The 21,853-nt window shown below is 50.8% G+C and overlaps 1 protein-coding gene across 2 annotated transcripts in view; it reads left to right on the plus strand.

Moving 5' to 3' along the window:
* ARHGAP39 (Rho GTPase activating protein 39) overlaps positions 1–21,853 on the plus strand; it is a 110,722-nt gene that overhangs the window by 55,285 nt on the left and 33,584 nt on the right. For both annotated transcript variants that reach the window (XM_038127453.1, XM_038127454.1), the window contains exons 2-3: positions 9,473–9,904; positions 21,599–21,679. In XM_038127453.1, the coding sequence (XP_037983381.1) occupies positions 9,473–9,904; positions 21,599–21,679 (513 nt within the window). The remainder of the gene's footprint in view (positions 1–9,472; positions 9,905–21,598; positions 21,680–21,853) is intronic.

Below are 21,853 nucleotides of genomic sequence, written 5' to 3' on the forward strand. Positions count from 1 at the left end.
TCCCCTTTTTCAAAGAGCTTGTTCCCATTAATTGTCTTTTCCTCAGAAGATTCCGACTGGAAAAGCAAAATGAGAATTATTTATTAGGGATTTTTAGGAAGCGTTTGAGTCGGTGTTGGCAAGTCCCACTCGGATAATCTTCACTCCAATTTCTGGAGAGTTCAGGAGTGAAAAATTGGGATTTGGGAAGCAAATTTCAGCTGATTTGAGGAGTGGGATTTCATGGAATGCCACCGTCCAAAATGATCATCCTCAAGGTGGGAATCATCTGCTCCAACTTCACCCAACCCCCACCCCAATCCCACCTTGGGGGTTGGAAAACTGGCTCTTCCCATCCCAAAGTTGCCCCACAAACCCCGGGAACATGGCTTTTCCAAGGGGACAAATCAAGGGAAGGTGGAGTTTGGATCCGTTGGTTTGGATCTGGTTTGGATTTGGTATGGATGGAAACCAGTGGAAACCAAACCTAAAGGTTTATGAAAAAAACATGGATAGTGGATCACAAAGTTCTCCTGGGATAATGGATCTCCTGGGGCATCTTCAGCTCATTAAGCTTCTTATCAATTAAAACACTCCAAGGTATTTTTTGGGAATGCTGTCCCAGAACCTTGGAGAAGATGTTGGATGGGCATCCCACCCCCTGCCAGCCCCTTCCCTGGGATCTCCAGCTGCTCTTTTCCTCCCATCCCATCCCATCCCATCCCACCCCACCCTCCAGCTCCTCTCCCCACCATTTTGGGATGAGAAACGACTCTTTCCAGCTCAATCCCGGTCCCGTTTCGTCTCCCACCCCTCGGCAAAAAGAATTCCCATCCTTCTGTCCTCACTCGCCCTCTTCCCTTTAAATCCAAACTTTTCCAGGGCTGATATCCCCAAGCCCTTGACCTCTCCAAGGTTTAATAAGGCGAGAGGCTAAAAAAGTGATTAATTGGCGTCGGGAGAGATATCAGATCACAAAAGCCTCCGGATAAAATTCCAGAGCTCCTTTGAGAGGCTTGAGGTCATTCCGGCGATTTCGCTGCTTTCATGCGGATCCTCCATTCATCCCAGGCTCTTTGCCTTATCAGCTCTCCGGCAGCTTCCTAAATTCCTTTTTTTCCCCCCCTCTCTGGAGTTTAAAGGAGATGCCAGAGCTGTGAAGTTCGGATCGGGAGCGTCGGAAAGCGGCCACACGCGCTCCGATAAGACGGAAAAATAAAAAATCCGTCCTTTCCCTTTTCTGAAGCTGCTCTTTGAAGCCTCCAGGGTTTGTTTTTTTTTGGGAGTCTTATCCTTGTGTCCTCCAGGCCAGAAGGGATGGGACGATGCCAAAGTCACGGATGCAAAGTGGGATGTTGGGAGATGGGAGGGGTAGGAATGCTTTCCATGGCTGCGTTCCATTCTCCACGGCAAAAATTCCTCCGAAAAAGGGAAAAAATTTCCTCTGAAACAGGGAAGGGTGAACCTTCCCTGCTCCTGGGGATTTCCTGACCTTGGAATATCCCGTTTAAAAGCTCTTGTCCTCCTTGAACTCATCTAATTCTCCTTTGAACCTGTTTATGGGATTTGGCTGCGTTGCCGAATTCCACGGCTTAATTAGGAGCTTCGGAAAGTCGTTTCCCGGAGTTGTCTTTTAAACTCAAATGCAACCAATTAAAGAGGGGGGGAAAAAGGGTGTGGAAACATTCCCAGCTCCTCTTCTCCACGGTGCTTTTCAGGAACGACAGGGAAATTGGGTTTTCACGCTTCTGTAATAGTCTTTGGTTGCTTTGAAGACTTCTTGGGGAATTCTTTTCCTCTGAGGGCCTGATTTGTGGAAGTTCCCAGAGAAGTTGTGGATGTCCCATCTCTGGAAGTGTCCAAGGGAAAGCTGGAAAAGGATTGGAGCAATCTGGGATAATGGAAGGCGTCCCTGCCCGTGGAATGGGGTTGGGCGAGATGGTCTTGAAGGTCCCTTCCAACCCAAACCATTCCATGGTTTGTGGGGCTCAATCCCATCCCAAATCTCAGGGATTTTGATTCCCAGTGGAATCAGGGCATTTGCAGCAGGGATGGGATTTTGGGTTTCGTGGAGCGTTGCTATTTTGGAGCCATTGGATGGTGCTTGCTCCAACGCTGGGGAACATCAGATTCCCTCTTGGATTCCATCTCCTGATTCTCCGGTGGAATCAGCTCATGGAAATGCTCATTTTCCTTGGGTTTCCTCAATCGGAGAAGTCGTGATTCCATGAATTCCATTTGTAGCCACCCTCAGTGGCTCGAGCACCAGAGCCCAAGCGAGGCCTCTGCAATTCCCAGATCCATCGGAATATCATTATTTAAAATTATCCAGATGTTTACTCCTTCAGGAAGGAGCTGGCAGGAGCTGCGATTCCAAGCTGGCGGAGAAATCCGGGAGCTTCATCCCTATGCAATAAATTCCTCCTCCGCGGCTTGGCTTCCAAAAGTGCTGAGGAAGAGCTTGGCCAGCCAGGAGCGCGCCAGGAGCTTTCCCAGAGCTCATTCCAAGCCGTGGCGCATCCCAGGACGCGTTATCCCGGTTTATCTGGGTCAAGGACTTACTCCAGGGGTGTCATTTGGGGTGCAAATCATTCCCAGGTTGCAAATCCCGGAGTTGTATCTCCGGAAAAATCAAAGGGGGAAGTTGAGTTCCGAGGCTGTTGGATCCGTCGGGCCGTGTTATCCCTGCATTCCGCCTCTTCCAGAGCAGCTGGATGAGCAGGAATGTCCCAGATTTGGATCTCTGGCGGTCTGTGGATAAATAAATGATCCTCAGGGTCCTACTACTCCTTTTTCGCTGATAAATTCCCTTGGGACAATTAAATATCCGACGGTTTTCCAATCGTCGCGGTCAGCGGCAAAGGGAATGGTTGGGATGGTGCCGGGTGGAACAAAAGGTTTTGAGGTGCCTCCAAAACCCCCCATGGAGGAGGAAAAATGATCCTCAAAGTCCTTGGAATGGTGGTGGAAAGGGAAAGGACCCGCTCACATCAAGTTTGGGAATTTGAAACTAAAAATGGGGAGATTGGGAAGGAATTCGGTTATGGTGACGGTTGGTGAGGGCCTGGAATGGAATTCCCAGGAAAGCTGTGGCTGCCCCATCCCTGGAAGTGTCCAAATCCAGGCTGGAGCAGCCTGGGATGCGGGAAGGTGTCACCACTCACACCTGGATGAGCTTTAAGGTCCCTTCCCACCTGAACCATTCCATTGTTCCGCGAAACGTGACGGTTCAATGGTGCTAAATTGGGAATCGTCATTCCCAGGCTTCTCCCATTGGGAAGGAATTCTTCCCCGTGAGACCCTGGAATCAAATTCCCAGAGAAGCTGTGGCTGCCCCAAGGGGATGGAGCAGCTCTAATTAAAGACGGCTTTCCCTTAATTAATGATTCCTCCTCCTTTTTTAAGCACCTTGCACATCTCCATCTTTGGAATTTCTCCCATCTCTGCATTCCCAGCCCCGGATTTTTTTTCCCATCCCAGCTCTCCCAGGAGCTGGATCAGCTCCCAGATTTCCGCCCCGTCCTTTATGGATTTATTTCATTGCTCAGGGATTGATCTGACGCCTGTTCCCGGGAGTCGCCGGCCGGGAATCTGCTGAGCAAAGCAGGGACAAAGCTCTTCGTCATCATCAACATCCAGAGGAGGATTTTTCTGTTGGATCAGCCATTGGAGATGCTTTTCCCGACCAAAAAAAAAAAAACAACCAAAAAACCCCTTGTGTTGATGTTTCAGGGGAGCCACCCACAACTTGTAGGATAATGGGTTTTTTTGGAATTTTTATGGTAACGAGGCCATTAAAATTTCCTAGGATCATGGAAACATCCAATGAGTTGGGTCGGGAAGGACTTTTGAAGGTCATCAAGCCTGGCCTTCCACTGGACCGGGTTGCTCCAATCCCACTCCAGGCTGGATTTAAGCGGGATTTTAAGGAGCTGGAATTGGTGTCGCTGAGGTTAATTTGGCCTCAGAGCCACCTGGGGCCTGAGCCCTCCCTCGGTGTCACCTCGCTGTCACTCCCGGCACCCGGGTTAACTCCGTGAGCAGGCCTGGCTTAGGATGAGCTTAAATTTCCCAGCGTTCCACACCTAAAATTATCTGGAATTTATTGATCGCTGCAGCCCAGGAGGAAAGAACAGCTGAACAAATGGGTTTTTTTGGGATCAGAGAGAAATGGGATCAGATTTCCGCATCGATCCCTGGGATTTTGGTCGGAAAGGAGCAGCTCCAAGCGAACACCTGGGGGGAAGAAGTTGGAGGAGGTGCTTTAAATCCCTGAACCGTCCAAAAAGAGGGAAATCAGGTTCAAGCAGGATCGGCTTTACCCAGAGTTGAGGCTCCAAGTTGTCAGAGGAACAGGGATGAGGGGGAAGGGTTTGGAATGAAAAGTGGAGAGGTTTAGATTAGAATTTGGGAAGGAATTCTTCCCTGGGAGGGTGGTGAGGTGCTGGAATGGAATTCCCAGGGAATCTGTGGCTGCTCCATCCCTGGAATTGTCCAAGGCCAGATTGGACAGGGCTTGGAGCAACCTGGGACAGTGGAAGGTGTCCTCGCCCATGGAATTCCATGATCTTTAGGCCCCTTCCAAACCATTCCACGATCCTTCCGACCATCCCATGATATTCCTGCTGACGTCTCCTCTTCACCGCGGCCGCCCTTGAACCTTCTCCCGACATTGCCCAGGCAGTCACATCCCTTCTCCATCAAAGCAGCGCCGCGTGAACACCCGGATCCGACGGCTCCTGCCTCCCGGAGCTGGACTTTTGCCTCTTTTCATTTAATTGGAAAAGAACGAGCAGCGGCCGGGGCCGATCGGCGACGGATTCGCTTTGATGGAGGAGTTGGTTTTCCCCTGAGGCGGATTTAGGGTCCGCGCTCTGCCTGGGCAGAGCTTTTCCATCGCTGGAATTGCTGTGGATTCAGGATGGAGCAGGTTTCTCCCACTGTCCTGGAATAGCTTTTTCCAGCAGGGAATGCGGGATTCTTTTCCGGGTTCTTCCAAACCGCACAGCTCTCGGAGTTTGTGTTGTTATGGATCAAGGCTTGGAGCTGCTGGAGAATCCGCCTGGGTCCTGAGCTCTGATTTTGCCGGACATTCCCTCCTGTCCTCGGGGATTGATAAAAAATGGGATTTGGCCTGGCTGTGTGTGGCCGCATCCCAGAAACTCCCAGTGGACAGCAGGAAAGGGGGGAATTCTGCCCCTCTGCCCGGCCCAGGTGAATCCCCCACCTGGAATCTTCCTCCAACTCCAGGATCCAACATCAGGAGGATGTGGAGCTGCTGGAGCAGATCCAGAGGAGGCCATGGAGATGCTCCAAGGGCTGGAGAAATGCTGGGAGAGCTGGGAATGTCCAGCCTGGAGAAGGGAAGGATCCAGGGAAACCTCAGAACCCCTTCCAGTGCCTGAAGGGGCTCCAGGAGAGCTGGAGAGGGACTTGGGATAAGGGATGGAGGGACAGGACACTAGGAATGGCTTCCCAGTGGAAAAGTGGAAATTTAGGTGGGATATTGGGATGGAATTCTCCCCTGGGAGGGTGGTGGCAGCCCTGGAATAGAATTCCCAGAGAAGCTGTGGCTGCCCCATCCCTGGGATTGTCCACGGGCAGGTTGGAGCATCCTGGGATAGTGGAAGGTGTCCCAGCTGATGGAAAGGCATTGGAAGAAGACGACCCTCAAAAGTCCCTTCCTGCGGGGAAAAATTCCATGATTTTCCATGATAATCACCATTACTGAGCCACGGTGAGCCTGGAGTCCCGCTACCACGGGGTTGCCTTGGAATTCTGGGGAGAGGACACTCAATTTCCCAAAATCCCACGGCCAGGGATGGGACCACAACCATTCCATGGCAAAACCACCGGAGCCGTTTTCCCGTTCTCCATGGAGTGGATGAGGATCCACCCCTCTCCCGGCCCTCATTCCATGACTTTTTTTTTTCCATTTAACAGCTCGGTTCTGGGCTTTCCAAGGTCTGGCATCAAGGAATTGTGGTTTTTCTTCCCATATTTTGAGTCAAATATTCCTGAAAAATCAGCAATAAATGAAATAATGGGTGTAATAATTAAAGGAATAATAATTAAAGAGGAGATAAATAAAATAATGGGGATAATAAAATAAAGGGTGTAATAACGAACGTTAATTAATCAATAATAAATAAACTATCAGGCAAGGGATGAGCTTTAAAAGCTCCTTTCACCCCAACCATTTAATAATTCCATTAATAATTTAATTTTTATGGGGTTTTGCAGGAGGTTTTAATTAATTTTAAGCAGGGAAATTAGATGGGAAATTAGATGGGAAATAAGATGGGAAATAAGATGGGAATCGTCCTCTCCTGGGAATTTTGCACCGATGGGGGGATTTAGGTTCTTGGACATGTTGGGAAATCATGGATATTTTGGTTTGTGAATCCAAAGGGATGGCCTGGGAGTGGGAAATTCGGGGAGCGGAGCCCCCCGAGGCCTCCAAAATCTTGCCGGGAATTGGGAATTCAAATTGCTCCTCATAAAGACATGGAATGGTTTAGGTCGGAAGGGACCTTAGGATCATCCCATTCCCTTCCCTGGCCACTCCCCAGCCCCTCAAAATCCTGGGAATCCCAAACCTTCCCTGGGCTGGGACAGACCAGGTGCTTTTGGCCACCTTGGCCGGTTCTTTGGCCAGTCCCAATTCTCCAAAGCCGGAAGTGGCTTCCAGGCCCGGTTCCATGCAGGATCGGATCCGAGTTTTGCGGAATGAGACGAGCCATGATTTAGGACCGACTTCCCTCCGACCGCTTTTAGTCTCTGTTCTGCAGGGAAAAACTTAATTATGGGTTTTCCTCTCATTTCCAAGAGGAGCTGGACTCGTTTTCCTCCTTCAGGGGGGGTTGATCCAAGCTGGGATCCCACACCCTGAAAATCCCACTCTTTTTGTCCATCCAGAGGTTTTTAAATCCCGTTGGAAAATGAGCTGGACCAGCTGAGGGCTCGGGGCCAGGCTGACACCTGGGACCCCCCTCCAGGGACTTTTTTTCTTGCAGATTGGGCGTTTCTGAAGAGCCTCCAGGGGTTCATTCCCAGGAAAAGGCGTCGGGATGCGATCCGTGCGATCCATCATGGTCTGACTCCCTGGATGTGTCAGGTTTAAGTGGCACCTTCCTTGATAAGCCTCACTTGGCTTTTTATTCCTCCTCATCCATTTGTAGACGTTCTTTTAAAGCCATGAAAAAGGAGACGAGGATAAATCCCAAATAACTTCATTAAATTCCTTTTTTTTTTTTTAAATAAAAACCCACACAAAAGAGGAATTTGAATAAAGATGAGGATCCCGGAACGTCTCAGGTACCCTCTGGATTATCCAGAGGTGACACGTGCAGTGCTTGTGGCGATCTGAAAAAATCAGTGGAATTCTCGGTTTCTTGGAATTACGACTTCTCTTAATCCTCTTTGGAATTTCTAAGCTCCCGTTTGCTGCTGGATGATCCCAAAAATCCTTTTGTTGTGTTTCTCAGTGAGGAGGGGTCAGGGCAATTCCAGGAAAACACAGATGGGGGGAAAGGATGGAGAGCAGCCCTGGGGAGAAGGGATTTGGGGGTGTTGGTGGGTGAGAAGCTCCACAGGACGCATCCATGTGCTCTGGTCCTGGAAATTCCCAATGTTCTGGGCTCATCCCATGGCGTGGGCAGCAGGAAAGGGGGGAATTCTGCCCCTCTGCCCTGCTCAGGTGAGATCCCACCTGGAATTCTGCACCCAGCTCCAGGATCCAACATCAGGAGGATGTGGAGCTGCTGGAGCAGATCCAGAGGAGGTCCTGGAGATGCTCCAAGGGCTGGAGCCAGGCTGGGAGTGCTGGGAATGTCCAGCCTGGAGAAGAAAAGGATCCAGGGAAACCTCAGAGCCCCTTCCAGTGCCTGAAGGGCTCCAGGAGAGCTGGAGAGGGACTTGGGACAAGGGATGGAGGGACAGGACACAGGGAATGGCTTCCTACTGCCAGAGATCAAGGATAAATGAAATGTTGGGAAGGAATTCCTGGCTGGGAGTGTGCTGGGATGGAATTCCCAGAGAAGGTGTGGCAGCCCCTGCATCCCTGGAATTGTCCAAGGCCAGGCTGGATGGAGCTTGGAGCATCCTGGGAGGGAGGAAGTTGTCCCTGCCCATGGGATCATCCCATCCCATCCCATCCCATCCCATCCCATCCCATCCCATCCCATCCCATCCCATCCCATCCCATCCCATCCCATCCCATCCCATCCCATCCATGATTCCATCCCATCCCATCCCATGATTCCATCCCATCCCATCCCTTCCCAAGAGGCCAGCACACGGCTGGGGCTGTTCAGCCCTCACCCTCTCCATCCCCGCCACCGTCGGGTTTCGGTGTTGGTGCCGCCCGTGGTTGTCACCCAGCCCCGGTGTGTTGGGGCCGGTGGTTTTGGGATGGTGCCGGAGGTGGAACCCACGGAGCCGACGTCTTTTCCCAATGTCGAAATCGGGACAGAGGGAATGAGCTTTGGGATCTTCAGAGTGTCGGGGAGCTGAGCTGCTCCAGCTGGACCAGGGGAGGTCGAATCCACAATTTTGGAGTTTTTGTGGGAAATGCTGCCGGGTTTGGTGGTGTTGGTGATTCCAGTCCCTCCAGTCCTTCCCATTCCCACATGGAATGTGCTTTGATCCCCGGCTCTGGACCTTCAAAGGTCCGGGGTGGACGCGGCAATCCCGGGTGGACATCAGGGTGCTCCAACCCGGGCGTGCGTTTTGCAGACTTGCTGGGTTTCCCTGGGAGCTGAAAATCAGGGATTGGTTGGAAACCCTTTGGAAAATCCTCTGTTTTGTGTAAATAATTCTGCGGGACTCGATGGGAGCGGAAGAAGGAGTTGTGAGGTCGCTTTTCATCCCGCACTCGCTGCGAACGTTGATCAGGGAACCATTGGATGGTTGGGTTGGAAGGGATCTTGGTTGAATTTCCCTTCTCTCCTTGTTTTTTTCCAGGCTGGGATGGGTGGGAATCATGGAGCCTTGGACACGGGAGACTTTATTGGGGTGGAAGGACAAGTTGTCAAATTGCTCTTCTTCCATGAGCACTGAGTCACAGAACCATTGGATGGTTGGGAGGGACATTGGTTGACGCTTCCCCTCTCTCCCTGTTCTTTTCCAGGCTGGAATGGGTGGGAATCATCAAGTCTTGGACAAGGGGGACTCGATGGGGGTGGAAGAAAGAGTTGAGAAGTTGCTCTTCTCCATCCCATGCTCGCGTCAAATCATGGAATCATCGGGCGGTTGGGGTTGGGAGGGACCTTGGTTGAATTTTCCCTCTCTCCCTGTTCTTTTCCAGGCTTTTTCCAGGAATGGGTGGGAATCACCGAGTCTTGGACATGGAAGACTCGATCGGGGTGGAAGGAAGAGTCGAGAAGTCGCTCTTCTCCATCCCTCGCTTACGTCAAATCACGGAATCATCAGGCTGGGCGACCTTCCGAGATCGCTCGGTTGACGTTTCCCTTCTTTCCTTGTCCTTTCCCAGGCTGGAATGGGTGGAAATCATCGAGCCTCGGACCCGGGAGCGCATGTACGCCAACCTCATCACGGGGGAGTGCGTGTGGGACCCCCCCGCCGGGGTGCGGATCAAGCGCACCAATGAGAACCAGTGGTGGGAGCTCTTCGACCCCAACACCTCCCGCTTCTACTACTACAATGCCACCACGCAGAGGACGGTGTGGCACCGTCCCCAGAACTGCGACATCATCCCGCTGGCCAAGCTGCAGACGCTGAAGCAGAACACGGAGTCGCCGCGGGCTTCCACGGAAAACAGCCCCGGCAGGAGCAGCAATGTCAGCAGGGAGGGAAGCACCAGCTCGTCCTTGGAGCAGGAGCTGGAGGGCAACGAGAAGGTGCAGGAGCAGCGCTCGAGCCGCCAGTCCAGCCAGTATTCCGTGGTGAAGGAGGAAACGGAAAGGTAAAGGTGGGATGGGTGGGAGAAAATCGGGAATTTCCAGTGCTGGTGGTCTCCAAGGGCAATCCTGAAGGTCTTGGGTGAAGATGTTTTCTGGATGGTTCCCCCTGCTCGAGCCTTGGTGGGTCTCCACCGGGTTGGATCCTCCACAAAACAAGGAGGAAGAGGGAAAAACATCAGGAAAAGGTGTTTCTCCACCTTCGGGATATTTTAGATGTTCCCTACGGGAAGGTTCCCTAAAGGAATAATTTCTTGTCCTCTTGAAATTCGTTTTTGGGATTGGAAGTTTGGGTTTAGAGCCCGGCGTGGTTTTAAACGATTTCTCTGGATAAGATCTCCCTGAGGAGCTGGGATGACTCACGCCGCAAGCACGGCTTGTCCCGCAGGTCTGGGGAGCTCCTGGCAGGGATAATTTCCCTTGGGAAGGTGAAGGGAGCCAGTGCTCCATTCCCAAGGACAACATTCGGAGATGTTCGTGCCACTCCTCCGTCGTTTCATCTTTTATGGATTAAAAGCTGCAAATCACGGAATCATGGAACGGTTTGGGTTGGAAAGGAGCCTTAAAATCCATCTTTTTCCACCTCCTGCCATGGGCAGGGACACCTCCCACCATCCCAACCCGACTTGGGAAAATTCCAGGGACGGAGCAGCCACAGCTTTTCTGGGAGACCCGAGGCGGGTCATTAATTAATGTATTTGTCTTCTCTTAATTGATGCTTTTGACCACGTTAAGGACCTGAGCAGGCTGAGGAGACCAATCCGGAGTGGAATTCCCGTTCCCAACTCCTGGTGCCAGAAACTGTGGCTGGATGGGAACAGGAATTCCCGGCTTGGCAAGTCCTTTTATGTGGGACATCAGAGGCGGCCTCGGCTCCGCACCTCGGGGGGAGGTTCCACCTTCCCGAGGTCCCGGGAGAGGCTCTGATGGAATCTCTGAGCCTGGGAATGGGGGGTCCTGGTGGGGCAGGGGGATTTTGAGGAGCGAGAGGGGTTTGGGGTCGTTCACTGCAGGCGGATGTGGAATCGCGGAGTCATGGAATTACAGAATCATGGAATGGTTTGGGTTGGAAGAGGCCTGAAAGATCATGGAATTTCAGCCTTTTCCATGGGCAGGGACACCTTCCACTATCCCAGGTTGTTATAAGCACCATTCAGCCTGGTCTGGGACATTTCCAGAGATCCAGGGGCAGCCGCAGATTCTCCGGGAATTCCATCCCAGCCCCTCGCCACCCTCCCAGCCAAGAATTCCTTCCCAACATCCCATCTATCCCTGCCCTCTGGCAGTGGGAAGCCATTCCCTGTGTCCTGTCCCTCCACCCCTTGTCCCAAGTCCCTCTCCAGCTCTCCTGGAGCTGAGGTTTCCCTGGATCCTTCCCTTCTCCAGGCTGGACATTCCCAGCACTCCCAGCCTGGCTTCAGCCCTTGGAGCATCTCCAGGACCTCCTCTGGATCTGCTCCAGGAGCTTCACATCCTCCTGATGTTGGATCCTGGAGCTGGGTGCAGAATTCCAGGTGGGATCTCACCTGAGCAGGGCAGAATTCCTCCTTTCCTGGTGGGAAATGAGCCCAGGAGATGTTGATGGAGCAGGATCCCATTCCCAAAGCAGCGTGAGGAGTTAACAAGGGTCGGGGGATGGAGTTTAAATTCCCTGGGATTTGCTGCAGGAATGGGTGGGATCAGCAGCTCCCTGGGGAAAGGATCATTCCCGAGGTGGGATCAGGACCTTCTTGGGGGAAGGATCATTCTGGAGATGAGATCAGGAATTTCCTGGGGAAAGGATCATTCCCGAGGTGGAATCAGGAGTTTCCTGGAGAAAGGATCATTCCCGAGGTGGGATCAGGAGTTTCCTGGAGAAAGGATCATTCCTGAGGTGGGATCAGGAGTTTTCTGGGGAGAAGATCATTCTCAAAGTGGGATCAGGAATTTCCTGAGGGAAGGATCATTCCTGAGGTGGGATAAGGAATTTCCTGGAGAAAGGATCATTCTGGAGATGTTATCAGGAATTTCCTGGGGAAAGGATCCTTCCCAAAGTGAGATCAGGAGTTTCCTGGGGAAAGGATCATTCCCGAGGTGGGATCAGGAGTTTCCTGGGGAAAGGATCATTCCCGAGGTGGGATCAGGAGTTTCCTGGGGAAAGGATCATTCCTGAGGTGGGATCAGGAGTTTCCTGGGGAAAGGATCATTCCTTAGGTGGGATCGGGAGTTACCTGGGGAAAGGATCATTCTCAAAGTGGGATCAGGAATTTCCTGAGGGAAGGATCATTCCTGAGATGGAATCAAGAGTTTTCTGAGGAAAGCATCATTCCCAAGGTGGGATCAGGAATTTCCTGAGGAAAGGATCATTCTGGAGATGTTATCAGGAATTTCCTGGGGAAAGGATCCTTCCCAAAGTGAGATCAGGAATTTCCTGGGGAAAGGATCCTTCCCAAAGTGAGATCAGGAGTTTCCTGGGGAAAGGATCATTCCCAAGGTGGGATCAGGAGTTTCCTGGGGAAAGGATCATTCCCAAAGTGAGATCAGGAGTTTCCTGGGGAAAGGATCATTCCCAAGGTGGGATCAGGAGTTTCCTGGAGAAAGGATCATTCCCGAGGTGGGATCAGGAGTTTCCTGGGGAAAGGATCATTCCCGAGGTGGGATCAGGAGTTTCCTGGGGAAAGGATCATTTCCGAGGTGGGATCAGCAGCTTTCTGGGGGGATTCCCACATGGGATCTGATTCCCACATCAGACCCAGCACGGACACTCCAGGTCACCAATCCTTGGTGTCCTCCACACTTTGCATCCCATTATGGGATGCAAATCTGCTGGATCAGCTTGGAGGAGGGCCCGACTCTCCAATAAAAATGTTTAGTCCATGGAAATCTCCTGGAAGCGAAAAGGAATTCAGCCCTGGGCAGGTTTTGGCTGATAGGACGTTGTGTGTCCTCGAATCTCCAGGAACTCCAGGTCTTGGCCTTTCCAGGGATTGGGATCGAGCAGATCCTGGGTCTTGGAGCTTTAAAAATTCAATAATTTAAAAAAAAAAAAAATTGCATTCCACTAGAGAGAGCAGAAATTCCTGCTGACTGGAATTCCCACCTGCATCCCTGGAGGTGACAGCGATGAGTCCTCGTCAGCTCAGCCAAGCCATGGCTGCATCCCACCCTTGATCCTCATATCCTGGCTGGAAAAAAAACCACATTCCTGCATTTTCCCAGGAATTGTCCAGGTTGGACAGGGCTTGGAGCAACCTGGGATAGTGGAAGGTGTCCCTGTGTGATTTCATGATCTTGAAGACCCTTTCCAAGCCCCAGCCATTCCATGATTCCGTGAGATTCCGTGATTCCCAGATCTCGGTCACGTTTCTCGCGGAAGATCCGCAGCTGGGAAGGAGCTCTGGAGGTTTCCTGGTGGAATCTCCCAGTCCAGGTTTCATCCCACAAAATCTTATTTAAAGATTTCTGGATAAGCTCGGCTCATCTGCTTGGAAAAGGGAATTTGGGATAAGTGGGAAAGCTTTTATTGGAATTCACCCCCGGGGCCTCCTTTAAAATTCAGGATTGAGGAACGAGAGCATCTCCATGTTTGGCTGGAGATGCTGGAGGCCTCTCCCAGTCCATTCCTCACATCCATGGGGATGTTCCATCCCACCCTTGTGGGTCAGGGATGCGTCAGCCCTTGGAATCCACCAGGAATTTGCTGTTGCCAAGCGCCTGGATCCCGCCGGAATCACGTCGCCATTCCACGGTGAGGTGGGATTTATTCTAATTAGCAGCCAGATCCGTCTCGGGAACAAACCCTGGGATCTCGACAGCAGCTTTGTCCTGGTGGTCAGCAGAACCTTCCCAGCAGGATTTCCCAGTTTTCCCTGGAGTTTTCCACGCTTGTCTTAAAATGGTGGCTTTTCCTCCGGAGTGTGACTTGACAGCCGTGAAATCTCGGAGCGGGAACGTCGGCCGGATTTTGTGTCGGGTCACTGGGATTTTCCGCGCCGTCGGGAAGTGTCTGAGGTTATTGCCTTGAAATCCTTGGAGAAGGTGTCAAGCAGGGAAAAAGAAGCCTTTTCCATGGAAAACTTGGCCCTGCTGCTGCTTCTCCAAGGAGGAATTCCAAGTGGAAGCCTGAAGGACAAAGAAGTGGATTTTTGACCATCTGGAGCATTTTCCTTGGACAAAAACGCAGGAATCTTGTGATGCGAGGGGTCTTCACCCGAATCCCATCTGCTGGGAAATTGTGCCCAAATTATTCCTCAGGATTCTCACTTTTTTTTTTTTTTCACGTCCCGTTTGCAAAGGCGCCGGGATATCGGAGATAAAACACAGCACTTCAATCTTCCTGGATTAACTGTGGCTGAGCTGGAATATCCAAGAGGAATTCTTTCAAAATCCAATCCCTGGAATACGCCCGCCGCAGCTCTCTGGGATCAAACACACACCCCCTTACAGGCAGCAGCCATTCCTGACTCCAAAAGATCCCAAAAAAGCAGATTTGGGGAATAAAAGATGCCTCAAATCTCTAAAATATCCAATTTTAGTGTCCCATGATTTTTCCTTGGAATTCTCTCTGCTTTTTTCCTTTCCTGGAAGATGCCTGGGTTCGGAGAACAGGTGGATCAATGACATAAATCTCTGCAGCGCCTGCTGCCCGAGGGTTTTCCAGGTCCCGGCAGGGATTCCCAGCCTTCCTCCAAAATGAGAAGGAAGAGAAACCGAGGACGCGGAGTTGCTCCGGAAAACCGAGCGGAAGGACCGAGGCACAGAGAGGATCCTCAAGGGTTTCCTTCCCAATGTCCTGCCTCCAGCTGGAGCTTAAGGCTTGGAATTCCTGGCCTCTCTTCATGGAAATGTTGGATTTTTTCATCTGGACGACTTCTCCTGGTGTGAGGAGCCAGGAGGAACTTGGGAGAACTGGGAATGTTCATCTGGACAAGGATCCAGGGAAACCTCAGAGCCCCTTCCAGTGCCTAAAGGAGTTCCAGGAGAGCTGGAGAGGGACTTGGGACAAGGGATGGAGGGGCAGGACACAGGGAATGGCTTCCCACTGCCAGAGGGCAGGGACAGATGGGATGTTGGGAAGGAATTCCTGGCTGGGAGGGTGGTGAGGGGCTGGGATGGAATTCCCAGAGAATCTGTGGCTGGGCCTGGATCCCTGGAATTGTCCAAGGCCAGGCTGGAGCAACCTGGGATAGGGATTTTCCCTTCCAACCCAAACCATGGGTTTGAGCATTTGGTGAAGTTTTTCCATGAAATTTCCACGATTTGATGAAGTTTTAGTTCCACTAACAGAGGAAAAAAAAAAAAAAAAAAAAAAAAAAGCAGTTTTTTAAAGCCTGGAATTGTTGAGCCCGTTGAAATTCCCACCTGGATCTGGATCAACCCCAAAACCTGCCTCATCCCTCCCATCCCTTAAGGACAGAGAGGATGGCCTGGAATTTCTCCATCTTTCCAGTCCCTGGCACTGTGGGAACCTCATCCCATTCCCAGACCACGGCATTCCCCTGGAAATCCTTCTCTTCCCGATGTTTTATCCACGGGGTGAATGGGCAGAGCAGGAGGTCGGGGCGCCGACATCGCCCTGGCTCCGGTGGTTGGGAAAATCACCACAGGCTCCTCCTGCCCTCGGAGTGGAAGGCGTCCCTGTGTAATTCCATGATCTTGAAGGCCCCTTCCAAGCCCCAGCCATTCCATGATTCCGTGAGATTCCGTGATTCCCAGATCTCGGTTGCGTTTCTCGCAGAAGATCCGCAGCTGGGAAGGAGCTCTGGTGGTTTCCTGGTGGAACCTCCCAGTCCAGGTTTCATCCCACAAAATCCTATTTAAAGATTTCTGGATAAGCTCGCTCATCTGCTTGGAAAAGGGAATTTGGGATAAGTGGGAAAGCTTTTATTGGAATTCACCCCCAGGGCCTCCCTTAAAATTGCGGATTGAGGAACCAGAGTATCTCCATGTTTGGCTGGAGATGAATCCAGCTCTGGAAGGGAATGTTGAATGGAATTCTTGGAATTCTTGCAATTCAGATTGTTTTTCCCCTCCCTTTTATTTGCTGCCTGTGGTAACAAATCCCTGCTTTTTCCAGTTCCATCCCCCTGGGACAACTTTCCCAAAATCCCAGGTTGCTCCAAGCTCCATCCTACCTGGCCTTGGACATTTCCGAGGATGGGGCAGCCACAGTTTTCCTGGGAATTCCATTCCAGTGTTTGTTTGCTTTGCTTTTTCCCATTTTCACCTCTGTTGGACACACCTTGCAACAGTCCAAGGATCCGTGTCCTCGGGACATGGAATTATCTCCTCTTTCCACCCTTCTGGAATCCATGACAAGGAGCCGCATCCGTCCCAGCTGAGTTCTCCTGGAGATTTTTTAAATTTAAGGATCACGTGGAAATCCCCCCGGCTTCAGCCTCTTCCCTACGTTCCACGAGATCCTCAATTTCCCAAAGAAGGGGGCAGGATTTGAGAAGGATCCCAAATTCAGTCTTCCAATTTTTTTTTGTGGTGTTTTATCCCTGGTTTTGGCTTATTCCCACCGATTTCATGGCAAAAATCCAGCTCTGAGTGACGCTGGATGTCCCTGTCCGTGGCAAAGGGGTCGGAATTCCGTGGTCTTTGAGGTCCCTTCCAACGGTTTGGCTTGCTCCAAACCTGGCCTTGGACACTTCCAGGGATGGGGCATTGCTGGAATTCTTTGATAGGATCTTCCAGCATTCCCAAATTTATCCAAAGATTTCATTTTCCCCCATTGGAGATTTTCCTACTCCGAAATTCCTTTGGCTTCAACTTCCTTTCCCCTTTTCCAGCACTGGGGGTGCTCCAACAGGGCAAGGTCTCATCCCACCCATCCGGATGAGTTTTCCATGGAATTGTTAAGGTCGTAAAAGACTTCCAAGATCCTCGAATCCATTTTCCAGGCTCCTTCCTTAATCCAATCCCTCGCCGTGATCCTTGAGTTTATTGACACCGTAAAGCTCCGGAGGGATGGAACCATCCGAGGAAATATTTGGGGATAACCAGTGGAAAACACATTCCCGGCATAACCCAAACAAGACCGAACTCCGCTTCCTCATTCCATCCTCAAATATTTCCCAGAAAAAAAAAAAAGAAAACAAACTCATATCCGGCATTTCTTGCTCCGAGCCGGGATGGAAATCGGGGGCTGAAGCTTTTTAATATCCTTCCCTTGAATTCCCCGCTTCCCGTTGCGAAACGCGGCCCCGGATTAGGCGGATATTTGCCTAATTCCTCCGCGCTCTTGCGTCGGCGGCCGGCCCCAAATTTCCGGTTGCATAATTCCGAAGAAAACCATCTTTGAAGTTTTATTGGAAGCGGGGGCTGTAATTAAGAGTATGAAGGGCAGCGGTTAAAGCCGAGGATTTGGAGCTGGGATTTCATTTCTATTCCTGGCTTTTGCCACGGAGCTGAGCTATTTCAGGCCTTTCACTTTCCCTGATTTTTCCAAAAGCTGGGGAATGGTGCCGTTTCCTGTTCCAGGCAGGGGAGAAAAAAAAAAAACCTGCTGGATTTATTGATTAAAAAAAGTTTTTAAAAAATCATTAGGTTTTGTTGTTGTGCCAGAGGTTCCTAGGATAAATTTCTGTCCATGCTGGAGGCTTTGCAAGCCGTGGTTTAGGGAAAATTGTTGAGGGAAAATTAATTTTATTGATGTAAAAGCACCTTGGTTAATGGAAAATCACTTTAATTGCTGGGAAAATCACCTTTTCTATTGGAAAATCACCTTAATTGCTGGAAAAAATCACCTTTTCTATTGGAAAATCACCTTAATTATTGGAAAATCACGCTTATTCATGGAAAATCACCATTTTCATTGGAAAATCACACTTGTTCATGAAAACCATCTCCATTACTGGAAAACCGCTTTTTAAAATTGGAAAATCACCTTAATTATTGGAAAACCACCCTTGTTAGTGGAAAATCGCCTTTTTCATTGGAAAATCACACTTATTAATGGAAAATCTTCTTCATTATTGGAAAACCACCCTAATTATTGGAAAACCACCTTTATTATTGGAAAATCACCCTTATTAGTGGAAAAAGCACCTTTATTCATGGAAAACCACCTTCAAAGTGTCCCGGGAAGGCTTTGGGTGTATCCCTCATCCAGCCAGGGACACGATTTGATGGATCAAAACCGGATCATCCGGCTCGGAGGGTGGCGGTTGAACGTTCATTCCCCAGGTTTGGCTCCTCCCAGGCTGATCCCGGCTCCTCTCCCGATCCATTATCCTTATCAATAATCTGCAGAGCCACCCCTGGCTCCAGACAGCCTGGAGGGCAGGGCTGGAGCTCTGAGGGCTCCTGTGGATTGAGGACACGTTGGGAAGAACTTCCTGAAGCTCAGCGAAGCCAGGTGTAGCCACAGGATGGACGAACCGGTGGCCGCCCAAGGATTCAGGAATGTTGGGAAGCGTTATCCCATGGGCAGGTGAGGAAAGGAAGTTGGGAACACCTGGGAAGGTCCAGCGAAGGTTTAATCCTCGTTTGACCACAACTGGGCAAACTTCGGGTTATCCAAAACCTGAAAACCCCGGGAGAATCCAGTGGGGAATCACCAGGATGGAGCACAGGGTGTGTGAGGAGAAAATGCGGGAGCCGGGCTGGCTTTGCATGGAGAAGGATTCTGGGGAGACCTCAGGACACTCTTCCAAAATCAAATCCGGGTTTCCAAACCGGTCGGGTTTTTGCTTGGAACTGGTTTTGCTTCCTGTCATCAGCTCCGTGCGGTTTTATCTGTCGGGATTTCTGGGATGCAATCCAGTGCTTGTGGAAGTCCTTGATGCCCACTTTGGGAATTCCTTTGGGTTGAATTTTCCAGATTATCCTGGTCGTTCCAGGTTGGCCAAGGCCAGGTTGGGTGGGAACGTCTGGCTTGAGGACGCAAACTGGGCCAAGGTGGAGATGATTGCAGGAAAACATGGAATTAACATTAAACATGGAATGGTTTGGGTTGGAAGGGTCCTCAGAACCATCCAGTTCCACCCCTCTTCCATGGGCACGGCCACCTTCCACTATCCCAGTTTTCTCCAAGCCCCATTCCCACCCAACCTGGAATATTCCAGGGATGGAGCATCCACAGATTCTCCCATGTTTTACCACCCTCACCATAAAATTCCTCCTTGAACTCAACGAATCTCTTCGTCAAGTAAATTCCATAAGGATTTGCCTTTAAAACCTTGGAAAAACAGCTGGCCAAGGGTAGGGGCCACGCTCTGTCGCATCCCTGCCCGCGGGAAGCCGGGATAGCCGGAATCCAGCAGTGCTGCTGTTTGAATATTAACCAGGAATCAACTGGGAATCCTGCCCCTGGCTCTCCGGCCGATTCCAGAGGCTGCTCATTAACGCTGGAACCTCAGCTGGTGGCTTTTTAATTATTCCCAAAAACTCAGCTCATCCCGGAAAAGCGAGCGCGGCCGGCTCGGCCACCCCTGGGAATGTGCAACCACGGTTCCATCCTCCTGCGGATCCCTGCGGAGATTCCCTGCCCGGCTCCCCCCAGTCGGAATTTTGGGATGGATTCGCTCATCCCTCAGCTCCGTCTGCGCGGAAACCTCATCAGAGATGGACGGGAGGAGGCCTGGAGTTCGTTTGGATGGGGATAATTAACGCTGACAGGAAATGGAACAGCAGGAGAAAGGATGGATGGAAACCCAGCCATGGCTCCGATGGATTGGGAAGATCTTGGAAGCAACAACGCCGAAAAATTCCAAGAAAAATCCACCATTTTCGCGCTCAGCCAAAATAAATGGTGGAGGAGCATGTGGAGCTTGATCCTGGCACCTGGAGCAGAAACCTGGGATCCAGAGGAGCGGGAATTCTGTCCTGGAGGGGTGTGGACCTTGCTGATGCCCGTGGAAGGAGCTCTTGGTCCATCCCACGTGGGGAATTCCGGTGTCTGCTGGGTTTGATGATCCCGTTTTGGCCATGACCGGGTTCCAGTGGAGTTTTTAGATGGAAAAACCAACATTCCCACCAGACTTTCCCCACGGATGCTGCTGTGCTGGATGGGGGTGGAGTGCTGGGAAGCAGATCCCTAGGGAAGAACCTTGAACAGCTCCAGAATTCTCCTGGAATCACGGAATGGTTTGGGTTGGAAGGGCCTTAAAGCTCATCCAGTTCCTGGGCAGGATCACATTCCCCTATCCCAGGTTGCTCTAACCTGACCTTGGACACTTCCAGGAATGGGATCCATCTGGATTCCACCACGGATTTGGGGATCCGTCTGGATTCCGCCACGGATTTGGGGATCCATCTGGATTCCGCCATGGATTTGGGGATCCATCTGGATTCCGCCATGGATTTGGGGTTCCATCTGGATTCCACCATGGATTTGGGGATCCATCTGGATTCCGCCATGGATTTCAGGATCCATCTGGATTCCACCATGGATTTGGGGTTCCATCTGGATTCCACCATGGATTTGGGGATCCATCCAAATTCCACCACGGATTTGGGCACAGCACCGGGATCAGATGCCTTTCTCTCAGGAATCCTGAAGGAGGAGGATGAGGAGAAGGAGGAGGAGGAGGAGGAGGAGGAGGAGGAGGAGGAGGAATTCCATTCACATGCACTGGCGAGGAAAAAGGGATTAAGCAATTCCACACAGCCGTAATTCCAGGGCTAAATCCCATTAAAATTAGCTTTGACAGAAGCTTAATTTTATTGCCTCCTGTCTCCACTAAAATTTTGGAGCTTTATCCTATTAGGAAGATTTGTTTCTTTTCCCTCTTTTTTTTCCCTCCCAAAACCAACATCGGATCCGAATTTTATTAACGGGAGAGTCTTAACGAGGAAACGCGGGGGGAGTTTAGGGGTGGTTTTTTTGGAATTAAGTTATTTCTCCAGACATCTTCTGGAGAAATATTTGCTCTGTGTTTTCCAAACGGGACCAAATCCGAGCACATTCCCGCCAGGAAGGGCTGTTTCGGCAAAAATAAACATTTTCCTCGGCTCATCGGCAGTGCGGGTGGATAATATTGGACAGACAATGATCAATACCTGGTTTTGGGGAAGTGTTGGAGGGTCTTGGCATGGATTCATGGCCATTGGAAAAGTGTGGAGCCAAAAATACGGATGGAGAGTGGGTTTGATCCTACAGGAGCGGCTTTAAATCCTTGAGTCCCACAAAATCCTTCTTGGTCTCCAAGTTTGAATTCCCAAGTCTTCACTGGACCCCACCAAGTCCAAAAATCCATTTGGAAATTCCACTCCGGACTTCCAGATAGGGTTTTTTTTTTCCCATGTTTTTCCAGGTGTGGTGTCTCTTGGAGCGGGTTGGTGGTGTGACCTTCTCCGTCTTCCAGGAACAAGAGCTCTGCAGGCTCAGATGTAGATGAAAATGTGGCAAAAATGGGTTTTTTGGGGATTTTCCTCTTTCCATATTGGCTCTGACCATCCGAGGTTGTGGAAGAGCGGGAGCGGCACTCGGAAAGGGTGGGATGAAGCCGGGAGGGGTTTGGGATCTGCTCAGATGTTTTAAGGGAAAATTTGGGGTCTTAGAAGGGTTGGACATGAACCCAGAGATCACCAGGGTGGCTTGGTCATCATCCGGCCAACAACTCAAAAAAATCAATGATTCCAAGCTCGAGCAGGTCCTGGGAGCAGATCCAGGCCAGGTGGATCCCATCCTGATGGGATTCATCTCCATTAATCCTAGAGGAGACATTGATGTGTCCGTTGGTAACTCCTCATCCACCGTTCCTGTCTTCCAGTTCGTCGCCTTCCGGAGTGTTCGAGAAGGAATACGACATTTATCGGGATTACAGCGCGGAAGGACAACTCCTGCACTACAGGTAGCTGGAATTTCCCTCTGGGATTGGGGTTGGGATGGGTGGGGCAGTGAAGGTCACTGATGTTTTATTCCCAAAGGATTTTTCCTTCTTCTCATCCCTTCCCTGTGTTGCCCTTCAGGTCTTTGTGGAACTCCAAAAGCCCTCAAGGAACCCAAAAAGTCCTCACTGAACCCC

This window comes from Motacilla alba, chromosome 2 (genome assembly GCF_015832195.1).
Source record: "Motacilla alba alba isolate MOTALB_02 chromosome 2, Motacilla_alba_V1.0_pri, whole genome shotgun sequence".
NCBI lineage: Eukaryota > Metazoa > Chordata > Aves > Passeriformes > Motacillidae > Motacilla > Motacilla alba.